Source organism: Paramormyrops kingsleyae, chromosome 12 (assembly GCF_048594095.1).
Source record: "Paramormyrops kingsleyae isolate MSU_618 chromosome 12, PKINGS_0.4, whole genome shotgun sequence".
Taxonomy (NCBI): domain Eukaryota; kingdom Metazoa; phylum Chordata; class Actinopteri; order Osteoglossiformes; family Mormyridae; genus Paramormyrops; species Paramormyrops kingsleyae.
Genome location: NC_132808.1, coordinates 14672283 through 14687189, shown reverse-complemented (window position 1 = coordinate 14687189; position 14907 = coordinate 14672283). Strand labels below are relative to the sequence as shown.

The following is a 14907-nucleotide window of genomic DNA, read 5'->3' as shown; positions in this document are numbered from 1 at the left end:
TGCGCTGCCTGCTGCCGCCGCCGATCTGCCCGCGGCTGCGCTGCCTGCTGCCGCCGCCGATCTGCCCGCGGCTGCGCTGCCTGCTGCCGCCGCCGATCTGCCCGCGGCTGCGCTGCCTGCTGCCGCCGCCGATCTGCCCGCGGCTGCGCTGCCTGCTGCCGCCGCCGATCTGCCCGCGGCTGCGCTGCCTGCTGCTGATGCCGCCGCTCTGCCCGCGGCACCGCCTGCTGCTGATGCCGCCGCTCTGCCCGCGGCACCGCCTGCTGCTGATGCCGCCGCTCTGCCCGCTGCAGCTGCCGCCGCCTTGCCAGCGGCATCGCCTGTCCTGCTTGACCCGCCTGTCCTGCCTGCTCTGCCTGCGGCACTGGCCGCTGCGGCGCCCCCTGCTGGCCGCGTGATGGCGGCGCCCGTCCTGCCGGCACCTGAACTGCCCGTCTTGCCTGTCCTGCCGGCACCTGAACTGCCCGTCTTGCCTGTCCTGCCGGCACCTGAACTGCCCGGCTGGCCTGTCCTGCCGGCACCTGAACTGCCCGGCTGGCCTGTCCTGCCCGGCCAGCCCTGCTCCTGCTCGCCTGTCCTGCCGGCGCCTAAACTGCCTGAGGTGACCGCGGTTGCGCCCCCTGCAGGCCACGTGATGGCGGCGCCCCCTGCTGGCCACCTGTCCGCGGCACCGGCTGAGGCCGCCTCTCCCGTCCTGCCCGCTGCCCCGCCTGCGGCCACGCCCGCAGCCCTGGCTGCCCCGCCTGCAGCCACGCCCGTGGCTCTGGCTGCTCCGCCCGCGGCCCTGACTCCCTCGCCCTTACCCCGGCAAGGCCGACGCCCCCCAGGACCCCGCCTTTCAGTGTCCCGCAAGGGACGGGGACATAGGCGTCGGGCCCGGGTCCCGCCCTCCCTGCCCCCTGGCTCGCCCGTTCGGCCCCTGGCTGTGGCTCGGTGGCTGCCTGCGGGTCCTCCGGCTCGGTGTCGGCGGTCGCCGCCGGGTCCTCCCCTGGATCCTCGGTGCCGGTCCTCGGTCCCTCCTCCGGCTCCATGTCGGTCGCCTTCGGGCCCCCCTGCTCCGGCTGGGCGTCGGACGGCGCCTTCGCCGGCTTCGGCTGCGCCTCCGCCTGCCGCGGCTTCCCCCTTTGGCCTGCCTGCACCGGTGTTCCCTCCTGCTCCCTCCGTGTCCCCTCCTGCTCCCTCCGTGTCCCCTCCGTCGCTCCCTCGTCCCGTTCCCTTGGCCCCTGGGTGGTCCCCTCCTGCTCCCTTCTCCCTCTCCCCTGCGGCCCCTCCGGCCGCTGCCTGTCGCCCGCCTGGGCTCCCTCCTGCTCCCCTGTTTCCGCCTCCGTTTTGCTTTGTCCCGCCTGTCTCTGCTCCTGGTCCCTTTGTTCCTCCTTCGTTCTCTCCTGGCTCGTTTGTTCCGCCTGTCTCCTCTTATCTGCCTCTTTCCTTGGTCTGTCTGTCTGCCTTCCCTGTCCTCTGTCGGGTCCTCTCTTTCCTCTGGTCCTTGTTCGGGTTTTGTGTTTCGGTCCTGTTCCCCGTCCCTCGTTGACGTTTTCCGTTTTGTCTTCCAGGTCCTGTTCCCCGGTTTCGTCCCGTCCGTCACCTCCTCCCGGGCGCGCCCGGAGTGCGCGCCTTTGGGGGGGGGTTCTGTTACGTCATGCTCCGTCCGCTCCTAGTGTGTGCCACGCCCCCTCATTCTCCACGTGTGGTTTCCTGATTGTGCCCTGCTGTTTCCTGTTTTGTCTACCTGGTCTGGTGTATTTAGTCCGTGTCTAAGTCAGTGTACCCCAGATCGGTCATTGACGTTTGTTGTTGTGCTTTCCCCAGTCCTGTCCTCCGAATAAACCCCTGTGTTATTCGACTTCCTGGTGAGCTTGTCTGCTTTCCTGCTCGCCTTCAGCACTGCTCGTGACAATAGTTAGACATTATGATCTTCCGGACCTTTGCTTCAAGAAATTTTCTCTAACTGGACCTCTTTAAATTTTAGTTGAATACCCCTGCAATAGAGCTATTGAACTAATTAGAATTTTTAAAATCCCAATATCGCAATATATATCGCAGAAAGAATAAATATTGCAATGTGATTTATTCCCAATATCGTGCAGCCCTAATGTGGAGTGTGACCGGAGTGGACTTTGCAAGGTGAGTTAGCAGGTGAACACTGAATGTCATAAATGCTTCCCCATACAGTAACTGACACCTTGCCACAAACTTGAACACCATGTCGTCTACATTGCTGATGCCTTGGAAGGTGACATTCTCTTTTAAAAGTAGAAATACTGCTGACACCAGAAGACCTAGGTGCTGAAGCACACCATTCAGGACTGTCGAGCTGTAAAGCAGAAGCCATGCTCGCCTCTCCGATGCTTTCCAGTGCCTGAACTCTGCAAGGGGTCTAAGAAGTCATATTACTATGGGGTGTCGTTTGTAAAGTTATTGAGCACTTTTTTCACGTTCAACATTTAGTGAACCTTTATTACATTTAGCTAGAAATAAAGTGTTAATGATCATCACACCTCTTTGCTATGTGTAATATTACTTACTGTTTGTAAACATAAATAATATGTTTAAGTCTACATATGAAATGTAAATGTAATATACACTCACCTAAAGGATTATTAGGAACACCTGTTCAATTTCTCATTAATGCAATTATCTAATCAACCAATCACATGGCAGTTGCTTCAATGCATTTAGGGGTGTGGTCCTGGTCAAGACAATCTCCTGAACTCCAAACTGAATGTCAGAATGGGAAAGAAAGGTAATTTAAGCAATTTTGAGCATGGCATGGTTGTTGGTGCCAGACGGGCCGGTCTGAGTATTTCACAATCTGCTTAGTTACTGGGATTTTCACACACAACCATTTCTAGGGTTTACAAAGAATGGTGTGCAAAGGGAAAAACATCCAGTATGCGGCAGTCCTGTGGGCGAAAATGCCTTGTTGATGCTAGAGGTCAGAGGAGAATGGGCCGACTGATTCAAGCTGATAGAAGAGCAACTTTCACTGAAATAACCACTCGTTACAACCCCACCGGGTACCACTCATCTCCACTACAAATAGGAAAAAGAGGCTACAATTTGCACGAGCTCACCAAAATTGGACAGTTGAAGACTGGAAAAATGTTGCCTGGTCTGATGAGTCTTGATTTCTGTTGAGACATTCAAATGGTAGAGTCAGAATTTGGCGTAAACAGAATGAGAACATGGATCCAACATGCCTTTTTACCACTGTGCAGGCTGGTGGTGGTGGTGTAATGGTGTGGGGGATGTTTTCTTGGCACACTTTAGGCCCCTTAGTGCCAATTGGGCATCGTTTAAATGCCACGGCCTACCTGAGCATTGTTTCTGATCATGTCCATCCCTTTATGACCACCATGTACCCATCCTCTGATGGCTACTTCCAGCAGGATAATGCACCATGTCACAAAGCTCGAATCATTTTAAATTGGTTTCTTGAACATGACAATGAGTTCACTGTACTACAATGGCCCCCACAGTCACCAGATCTCAACCCAATAGAGCATCTTTGGGATGTGGTGGAACGGGAGCTTCGTGCCCTGGATGTGCATCCCACAAATCTCCATCAACTGCAAGATGCTATCCTATCAATATGGGCCAACATTTCTAGAGAATGCTTTCAGCACCTTGTTGAATCAATGCCACGTAGAATTCTGAAGGCGAAAGGGGGTCAAACACCGTATTAGTATGGTGTTCCTAATAATCCTTTAGGTGAGTGTATGTGTGTATATATATATATATATATATATATATATTTTAATGATAAACATAAATGTTAAATGTAGACTTGAGAACATATGCAAACTACCCATGCACACCCTCTGACTTGTTTGCATGGAAATGGCCGGTAACGATGAAAGTGTGCCAAGAGGCTGCCTGTGATGGAGGACAACATGGCAAATTCTGCTCCTTTAGAGGTGATAGAACGTGCGGCTTTGGCAGGTGTTCATGCTGCACTGTGGAGTGGATTTTGTGCCAGATTAAAATGCAAACACAACATTGATCTGCGCATTGGGGAATCAAACCACTTTTGCAGTTGAGGCAGAGGGCAGGGGTACTGTCACGCCCGGCTTGTCCCATCCTCCTGTGTGCCATGCCCCCCTCGTTACCTCGTGTTACTTCCCGATTGTCATCACCTGTTGCCTGTTAGTTTCTGCCTATCCTGTGTATTTAGTCCGCGTCTGAGTCAGTGTTCCCCAGATCCATCATTAATGTTTAGTTGTCGTTTTTCCCTGTGTGCTTTCTGTGTGATCCCTGGAATAAACCCCTTTTTACCTTCATTCCTGGCTGGCTTCGCGTGTTCGTCCGCTCACCTGCACGCACAGCGCAACAGGTACATGGAGGGATGTGGGGGCAGGAAGCAGGTAGATAAACAGAACTTGTCATGTAAGTTATAATTTATTTTTATACAGAAAGTATTAAAGTTTGAAATCAAAATGTAATTATTTCTGAGGCTTTTGAATCCCCCCCATCCAGGCAGAGCCCTGGTTAGTCAGGTCCAACATTACCTGTGGTCTGACGCCTCTGATCAGATGTGTATAGATTATTTATTTCTACTCCTACTGTATTGCAACAATAACAAGAAATGACAGATATTTGACTCCCTATGCACAGCCAGTCTTCTAATCATATATCATTCTGAATCTGGAGTGCTGAAGATCTAGAGCAGGGGTTTCAACTCTAATTCTACAGCAGAAACACAGGAAGCAAAAACTCCATCTGCACAGTTACACATTTATACATTTTGACAATTCCTGCAGGTGCTGTGTTTGTGGACCAGCCTGACTTTTTGAGCAGATGAAGTTGAGCTCCATAGCCTCAGGCAGGCTGACCCAGTAATGAGGGTTTTTAGATTGTACTGCCCCTGTGGTTCCACAAATATTAGAGCTGGATATGTTGTTTGGGGCCCAGTTCTGGTAGGAGACATTTTCTGCACTGACCCAGAACCAGAAGTTCAGGGAGCAGGAGAAGCGCAGCCCCAGCCAGACATGATCAGTGGAGGCCTTCTCAGCCCTCCTACTGACCCAGTACTGGATCTCCTCATTGTGGACAGACACCAGCTCTGAATGGTACGTTCTGCAGTAATTCAGGGCTTTATTCCACGTCATCTTTTTATTTTCTAATATCAGCTTATCTAGAGCAGAAGGATGAGAATGATTGTCAGAAAGCGGGTTCAGGAGAAAGTCATGTGACATTTGGGAATTTGGAGAAAGGAATTTATCAGAATGGTAAAGTGGGTGAAATTCACAAGACTGAAGACAAAACAACTGCAACTACAAGGCAACTGTGCAGTGTTACTTATAACACTAAAATATAATTTTAGGTGTAGTTTATTTTTAAAGTAATGTCAAATAAAATTGTTAGATAAAGGTGATAATCAGCCACTGCTCACAGATAAGATATAGAACTCACCATCATAGCATACGAATGGATGCTTTTCATCACATGGTGTCATATCCCATGTCCCAGGCCAGGTGACCTGTGCTAAAGCACATGCGTTATTCTCATTATCATTTTGACCTATTTTCCAATTACGGAATGAGGAGTTTGACAGGTCTGACCATTCCCATGTGTCCTGGAACAGGCCAATCCACGCCCAATCACCGTTAAACATTGCACATATAAAGTTATTATCTTCTTTATTCCTCACAGTAGCCAGCTCTGTGTAACTGTGTCTGCAGTAGTTCTGAGCATCAGACCAATTCATATTTTCTTTAATCAAGGTGAAGTTCCAGGTAGCATCTATTCTGTCTTTATAGGTGGGAGCTGTGGATTTGTTGTAAACAGCAAAAGAAACAACAATAAGCCAGAATTAAGTCATTTACTTTTTGTTATGTTTAGCTGATGGTTTTCTCCAGCACAATACACATTTTTTGCAAAATCAGAGTCAAGACAATCTTTGCATTTGGGGGGTTTATGGAGCAGCAGTCTCGGATTTGAGCAGGTGACCATCTGACCACAAAGTGTCGTGACTATGGATGAAATGGTTACTGGTTTCACGGTAAACCTTGTTAAATTCTCCAATGGTTAGTATTCCCGTTACAAGTTTTAAAATGGTGATAATTTGGGTCACAATAATCCTAATATTACATTTTCATACCATTTCATGTCTAGTCCTAACCCACTGAGCCACACATCACCACTGCTGAAATAAATCTCACTTTTTTAACTTTTCAGTTGACATGATATTTAATGATTCTTTAATCATTTTTTTCTTTTAAACAAATCTAAAACCTAACTACACATGTGAGAATGTTTATTATTAATCTGGATTGTATAATTTAAATGGCATGTTGCATTTGTCAGAAAAAACTGGTTAATGTCACTTACCAGTATAACAGATGAAATACTTATTCTGTGATGAACAGGGAGCATTTTTCCATTTACCATTGTTCTGCATCTGAGTACATTGCTGATTGTTTTTCTGGTTGTGCTGTGCATTGCTATTCTGGTTGCCTGATTGACCCATATCCCAGTTGGTGTACCCTGTGTCTCCTTCTGCTGAGGACCACTGCCATCTCCATGATGTTCCATTCTTCAGTCCTATCCAAGCCTCTCCAGTATAATCAGAGCCTACAGACTCAGTTAGTCTTTTCATTTCCTCCATATTGTCAATGGTAGCCAAGTCAGTGTAGTTCTCTCTGCAGTAAGCCTGGGCGTCAGTCCAGTTCAGGTTTATGTTTACAAAATGGTACTGATGTGAAAGGCATGAACAGTGACTGTGAAACTCTGCAAAAAAGTCACACAGGCAGAGAGAAACAAATACACATGATCACAAATAGAAAAATATAAACCTGATCTGACCAAAGGAGGAAAGGCTTAACCAAGTAATCATGGGTTACACTTTTGTCTTATCTATCTTTACAAAGAATGACTGAGGAAGAATATATAAGACTATCTCTGGCATTAACTCCAGCATGAAAATGGTGCAGCAGGAGCCTCATGGGATGGAGATGAATGCAAGCCTCACATCACCAAGTGCAATGCCAGGCGTTGGATGGAGTGGTGTAAAGCATGTCGGCACTGGACTCTGGAGGAGTGGAAACATGTTCTGTGGAGGGACAAATCACACTTCTCTGTCTTTCTTTCAGTACCTGACTTCACAAATGCTATTCTGGATGAATGGGCAAAAATTACCACAGACACACTCCAGAATCTTGTGAAATGCCTTCCCAGAAGAGTGGCAGCTGTTATAGCTGCAAAGGGGGGACCGACTCCATATAGATGCCTATGGCTGTAGAATGGATAGTCATAAAAGTTCCTGTAGGTGTAATGGCCAGATGTGTGTGCGCATGTGTCTGTGTGTCTGTGTAGATTAGGTTTATATTACATTGTGAGGAACAAATGTCCCCCACAATGTAATAAAAACCTGTTTTTTACATTGTGGGGACCATTTTTCAGGTCCCCACAAAGATCTGTGAATGCAATCAAAAAATGTAAAAATACCAAAAGTTTCGGATTTTGTTTGATTACTAATGGTTAAGGTTAGGGCTGGGTAGGGGTTAAGGTTGTCATGTTGGGATTAAAGTGTTCCCCACAGAGATATAATTACAAACCTGTGACCTATGTGTGTGTGTGTGTGTGTGTGTGTGCGTGTGTGAGCGGGTATACCTATCCTTATGGGGACATAATGTCCCCATAACGTGATAAATATCCTTTTTTTTCCCTTATGGGACCCGGTTTCCTGGTCCCCATAAGGGAAAACTCTATTTTATAAAAATCAGTGACTGCTATGAAAAAACTAAAAATGCAAAAACACTTGTATTTCGTTTGGTTACTTATGGTTATGGTTAGGGCTGGGTGGGGGTTAAGGTTGTCATAGTTAGCGTTAGCATTTTTCCCATTGAAATGAATGAGCGGTCCCCCATAAGGATATGTTTACCCTACACGTGCACGTGTGTGTGTGTGTGTGTGTGTGTGTGTGAGAATGTCTCCACAATGTGATAACAACCTGCAACGTTTACTTTGTGGGAACATTTTTTTGATCCCCACAAGGATAACCTCAGTTTTATAAAAATCTGTGAATACAATAAAAAAAAACAACAAATGCCAAGAGTCTTGTATTTTCTTTGGTTACTTATGGTTAAGGTTAAGGCTGTGTAGGGGTTAAGGTCATCATTGTTGGATTAGGGTTTTTTGTTTTTTTCCCCCATAGAAATCAATGGAGAATCCCCATAAAGATGGGAATACATGGACTGTTTGTGTGTATACAAGTTTCAATATAATGAATATATAAAGAATGCATTTCTATGAGATGAAACTGACAGGCTGATGGATTATCATCGAAGACATACAGAAATAAACAGATTTGTCTGAATCTGCATGTACATTTAGTAGATGTGTGTGTGGCATCTATTACAGGTGTAAGGTCCTGTAAACACGAAAGAGCAATATACTGTAATATGATGTCTTTTGGCAGATTTATTCAATATATATACTGGTGGGGCCCTTTTTATGAGAAATATCTCAAGTGCCATTATGACAGAAACTGACCTGAAATCAGTAGAAGTTTCAGCAGAAGAAACACATTACAACCCATCATGCTGATCCAACGGGCTGCAGAAAACATGGATTATGGTACAGATCATTTCATATGCATTTGAGCACATACACACAGACACATTTTGCAATGCTATATTCATAGGGACTCCCTTTCAAATCCCATTTTACAATAATTAAAATAACGTGTATAGCAGGAGTGGCCTAATCCCCAAAGGGCCGGTGTGTCTGCAGGTTTTTGGGAAAACTTTAGGTCAGCTGTTCAAAACCAAGTGTGAGGACTCTTTATTCAATCAGTCCTCTAATTAGTAATCTAATTATGGAGGTGCAGCAAAAACCTACATACACAATGACAATGATTTCTGGGTAAGATTGGCCACCTGTGCTTTACAGTAAAAAAGCACTCCAAACTCCCTTCAAAATGAAAGCTCCATGTATCTTAATAGAAATATTTGGAAAGTAACATATTTTCCATTATTCTTTAAATCTAAAGCTATCCCCAGTAGTAGGTGTTAGAGTCCTCTGCAGAAAACATGAGTAGTTAAAGTCTTGCGGTTCTGGTGGTTTTTTATTATGTTTTGTTGCTTATTTAAATTTTAGATGTGCTTATTTTAATTTCCTTCTTTTTCTTCCTTTAAAATGTCTCTATAACACTTTGTAAATTGTGTGGTTAAAATAATGCTATATAAATAAAGAGATATAGATTGATTGATTACTATGGATTTATTTGTTGCACATATTTAATGTATTTATGCTCTAACTGTATGGTTCTTAAACCTGCTCTGTGTACCTAGACCAGCAACAGAAATGTATTTCCCCCCTGGAGACCAATACAGTATGTTTACCAACCTACCCACTATCCATGTAATATTCCATATAAGGGAACTGATAGTGTAATACTACAAATAAAGTTAAGTATTGTTTCACTCTGCACCAACCTATGTCACTGTAGATTCACATTACAAATATGCATATATATTTAAAATGTATGTATATACAGCATATTTTCTTTGGAGTGTATAACATTTAGAGTAATAAAGCATTTCAAACTCCTTTCAAAAACAGAAGTTCCATATATGTATATACCATTATATATATATAAAACGCACACACACATACTAGTAAAAATGTTTAAAAAGTAAAATATGCATTATTCTTTCAATATAAAGGTATCGCCAGTGTACAACTATGATTTATAATTCACATAAAAAGTTTTATTGTGGAAAAAAATGCAATATATGCCATTACCTGGTCACTGTGAGTTGGCTGGGTGTGTTTCTCTCTCTGTTCAAATGACTCTTTGTGCCTCTTTTAATGAAAGTATTTACTATATCAAATAATGTTTTAGAATGTCTGGGTGTACACAGAATGATCTATGTAAAACAGAATGCACATGTTTTTGCATATTTGTTTTGCATTTCAGTTCTGGATTCTTTCAGGAGGTGGATAATTTTATACATTCCAGTCAAGAAAGAAAACAAAAATAAAGAATCAAGCATTAAAATAAAGGTCAGGGTAGACATGCTGGGATGGAACTAAGTCAGCTGACAGGGACATACAGTAACACCTAAGCATGATTACTGATATACATATGGAAGTTTTAAGTTAGATGGTACCAAAATGCCTCTTTCGTTTTTCTTGTTGCTTTCTCCCAGCCCACATCACGTGACTGTTTTCACCATCCCGCACAGAGCAATCATATAATGGGGAATATGGATGCACTATAATAAACTGGAATGTCCCACACTTAAGCAGGAGAAGGGATCCAGAGGGTCAATGCCCACAACACAAGAAGGTCTCTAAACTTGTCTTTTAGCAATCTATATATATTTGGCGTATCCTTATTTTTATTAAATTCAGTTAGTGGAGCACACCACATACTACTGTTTTGGTATGGAAGCGATACAGTAATTATAGGCCTTTCCTGGAAGTGATACTTGAGCACTGAAGTGGCGGTGAAGAAAGGGACAGCTCAACAGCCACAATTTTTTTTTGAAAGAAGAGATATTGTGGATAACAAGGTACATACTTTTTGCAGTTTAATGCCTGACACGTTCAGTAGTTGTAGTTGTAATAGTACAGCTTTAATGTCATCTCAGCCATGTACATTAAAGCACACAGTGAGATGAAATAATGACCTCCAGAACCGAAGGTGCAATGTACAACCGCACACTCAGGCAGATCAACAATGAGGATAACTGGGGGGGGGGGGATAAATGATACCTGAACATATATCTCTAAATATACATATACAAAAATAAAAAAGAAGTATCTAAAAAAACATTTACAACGGGAGCATATCAGGGAGGATGTGGCAGTACAATATACAACATTATACAACAATAGGCTATAGACGATGGACCACAAGAAACAGTGCAAATATACTGGCAGTACAGTTAGTGTAGACATGTATATGCAACATGCTGTGCGATTTTCCTGTGCGATTACATTGTGCAAATATAAGCAATTGCGTAACTATGCCATGAGAAGAGAAAGTCATGTAAACGTGTAGGTGTGTAAGCATAAACATAAAATATTTGGTGGTATAAGGGGAGTTAAGCAGGGCAGAGCAGGGAATGAAGGAGACAGTGTGGAAGGGGGCAGCATGATGGGAGGGATGGTAGGGGTCGGCCACGATGCTGGTGGCCATACGAATGCAGCGGGAGGTGTAAATGTTCTGCAGGCTGGGTAGAGAGCTATCGATGATACGCTCAGTTGTCAACACAATCCTCTGAGGGGCTTTGCAGTCTGAGGTGTGGCAGTTTCCATATCAGACTGTAGTACAGCTGGTCAGAAAGCTCTCGGTGGTGCCTCTGTAGAAGGTAGTGAGGATGGGTTTGGGGAGGTGCACTTTCTTCAGTCAACGCAAAATGTGTAGGTGCTGCCGAAATCTTTTTGTTAGGGAACTGGTGTTGCTGGTCCAGAAGAGATCCTCTATGATGTGAATACCAAGGTATTTGGTGCTCTTTACTCTCCACTTTGGCACCATTGATGCAGAGTGGGGATTGGCCAGCCTTAGTCCTTCTGGTGTCAACAATGAGCTCTTTTGTATTGCCAACATTAGCAAACAGATTATTGTTCTTGCACCAGACTGCCAGCCGTCACATCTCCTCTCTGTACGATGTGTCATCATTGTCCCTGATAAGACCCACTACTGTGGTGTCATCTACAAAGTTGATAATATGGTTCATGCTGGAACTGGAGGTGCAGTCGTGAGTCAGCAATGTGAAGAGCAGCGGGCTCAGCACACATCCCTGGGGGGCGCCTGGGCTCAGCGTGATGGTGTTGGAGCTGGTGTTGCCAATCGGGAACCTCTGGGGCCTCTCAGTGAGGAAGTCCAGAATCCAGTTGCAGATGGAGGTGTTAAGTTCGAGAAGGTCTAGCTTGCCGATCAGCTGCTGAGTGATGATGGTGTTGAATGCTGAACTGAAGTCGATGAACAGCATTTTCACGTGGGTGCTATGGTGTTCTAAGTGGGACAGGGCCAGATGAAGTGCGAGTGAGTAAGGTACTCCATGTAGGGAGCTGAAATATAAAGTACAGGTATTTTATGGGACCTACTGAAATAAAGGTAGCTGATTATGAGAAAGACCTTGGTGTGTATGTTGATGCTTCCATGTCTCATTCTTGCCAGTGCGGGGAAGCAATAAAAAAGGCCAATAGGATGTTGGGGTATATCTCCAGGTGTGTGGAGTTTAAGTCAAGGGAGGTAATGCTAAGATTATACAATTCCTTGGTGAGACCTCACCTAGAATATTGTGTGCAGGTTTGGTCACCATATCTTAAAAAGGACATTGCGGCCTTAGAAAAAGTGCAGCGTAGGGCCACAAGAATGATTCCTGGTCTTAGAGGAATGTCATACGAGGAAAGGTTAGTTAACCTAAATATGTTCAGCCTCAAGCAAAGGAGACTGAGGGGGGACATGATCCAGGTCTATAAGATTCTAACAGGTTTGGATGCTGTTCAACCAAATAGTTACTTCAGCATTAGTTCAAATACAAGAACTCGTGGCCATAGGTGGAAATAGGCGGGAGAACATTTCAAACTGGATTTAAGGAAGCAGTTCTTTACACAGCGTGTAGTCAGAGTATGGAATAGTCTTCCTGATAACGTAGTGCAAGCTGAATCCTTGGGTTCCTTTAAATCAGAGCTAGATAAGATTTTAACAACACTGAGCTATTAGTTAAGTTCTCCCCAAGTGAGCTCGATGGGCTGAATGACCTCCTCTTGTTTGTATAGTTCTTATGTTCTTATGAGTAAACATAAGGATATTCTGAATTTATAGAGATTACTAACATTTGAGTGTCACAATACGCCTCTCATTAATATTTTAGGCATACTACTAATCTGCTTACCAAATTGTGGGTGTAAGTAAACGTCAATAAAGTACCAAAAAAACAGTGTCAAATGTTTATGCCAATCAGCTGAAGCCCTGGTGGTTATTGTACATGTATCATATAATCATGATTCGATATCATGCAGTCCAACTAGGACCACTATCTGATGTAGATGTGGCTCAACAGAACTGGGGCTTCCAAAGACAAGCAGAGCAAATCCAGGGCTTCCGGAGACAAGCAGAGCAGAGCACTTGCAGGAAGGCAGTGGTCTTACCGGGGTCGGGAGCTTCTGGAGCTGTGGAGGCCTCACGGAGGCTGAGCGTTTGCGGAGCTGTGGAGGCCTCACGGAGGTTGACGAAGCTTGACAGGCTCATCTCTGGAGAAAGACAGAGCTCAGATGCCTCAAATGATAGGGCAGAGCTTGGCAGGCATCTCTAGAACTGGGCAGAGCACCTTGGGAGTTGGGCGGAGCTCAGATAGGGCCTCAGAAGATGGACAGGGCTTGGACGAGGCCTTGAGAGGCAGGTGGAGCTCTGGACAGCCCTGGAATCGGGGACAGGCAGGAAACATCAGGAGACAGGTGGAGAATCTCTGGAGATGGGTGGGACTCAGACACTTCTGGAGTCAGGTGGAACTCCAGCCACCTGTTATTAATGTGGATGTTATTCACATTAGATCTTCTACCTGTTGGAGCAGTGAGGGTATTTCTTGCCTAAATATTGCTCTAAGTTAATTCTGAATTGAGGCTGAATCTGAATTGTTCCTCTTACTAATCCATGTACCATTAGGGTGACCAGATAATCCATGTCAGGGAGGACACTTTGAGCTACTTCGGGTTTTACAAACTATTTTCAAATTGAAAGGCTCCTGTGCTCGGCTAAATAGTTCAGCTCTTCTTGTGCTTTGACTGGTTTGTTTCCTTGACTGAAAGACTCATCCAGCTGTTTCACATTAGCATTAGTAGCACATGCATGATTATAGGAGACTGACCAATCAGCACAGAGCAAGAACTCAGTGCTCAAGTGAAATCCAGGTCCGTTTAATTGAAATGGTAATTTACAATTCCTGTCCTAGCTCAGAGTGTCCTCCCTGACATGGATTATCTGGTCACCCTATGTACCATGCTTTGCAATACACTCAACTCTTCATCATTTGGGATTATTGTGATTATTATCTGTTGTGTAATATATTATGTTTGTGCTGTAAATAGGGCATAATGAATATGTTTTTCCATGCCACACCAAAAACAAAGTCTACGAACTTGGCTGTATGGCCATTATGTCAGGGAAGAACTGGGAACAGAATATTTCATACTTGCTGATAGAATTTAAATAAAAATTAAGTTAATAAATGCTGAGCGTCATACAACCCTTAAAATAGACTTCATTAAAAAGGTAATGTAGCCCAGGTCCTGAACTACCGCTCCTTTAATATCAGTCATCCCTTTACGGTAGATATTTAATTGGAAAATGTTGCGCATAGCATTGTGTCTCACAAGTGCTGTAAGGGGTTCAATATGCCTGACTCCATTTGATAGGCTTTCCAACTAGTTAATCAGTGAGCCTTATTTGGTCACACCCTTTATTGATCCCTGTGGGGAAATTCTCTTTACTCTCCATAGTGATGCATGAGAGCAAGCTTGGAAGTGAACTAGGCCAACCAGGGAGCTGGGGATTAAGGGCCTTGCTCAAGGATCTACAGACATGCAAAGGCCATCTCAAAAATGAGGAGCATTTATCCTGCCCCTCAAGGATTGTGTTACCTGCAACCTTATAGTGCAGCCTATACGGATATACAGTATTCGAATTACAATATAATCTGCTCACATCTATGCTCCCCTTTGCATAAGCCCATAAGCTTTCAGTGCATGAACAAGTGCACATTCACAGAGCACTATATACAGTGGGGATTTAAATTATTTTACCATATAAGATCTTATCTTTAAATGCAAAACAGGCTTTCGGTTGTGACTCTCTTTTAAAAAGCGTGCGAGAATAGGGAGCATTAACATCACCAAAAGACTTTGTGGCACTGAACTCGCACACTTCCTGCCGTTTGGGTTAAATTGTTC

The 14907-nt window shown here is 44.6% G+C and overlaps 2 protein-coding genes and 1 long non-coding RNA gene across 3 annotated transcripts in view; all 3 read right to left on the bottom strand.

Moving 5' to 3' along the window:
• The window catches only part of LOC111858091 (macrophage mannose receptor 1-like), a 119551-nt gene that overhangs the window by 26446 nt on the left and 78198 nt on the right, over positions 1–14907 (bottom strand). The window lies entirely within an intron of this gene.
• LOC111838504 (putative C-type lectin domain family 20 member A) lies at positions 4661–6137 on the bottom strand. The gene is made up of 4 exons (XM_072698015.1): positions 6122–6137; positions 5413–5766; positions 4787–5134; positions 4661–4686 (listed from the first exon to the last, which is right to left on the bottom strand). Exons 1-4 carry the CDS (start codon positions 6135–6137, stop codon positions 4661–4663), a joined length of 744 nt encoding a protein of 247 aa, XP_072554116.1.
• Positions 6337–9828, bottom strand: LOC140593521 (uncharacterized). Its single transcript, XR_011993920.1, has 3 exons — positions 9748–9828; positions 8494–8556; positions 6337–6729 (listed from the first exon to the last, which is right to left on the bottom strand). It is a non-coding gene; the product is annotated as an uncharacterized lncRNA (long non-coding RNA).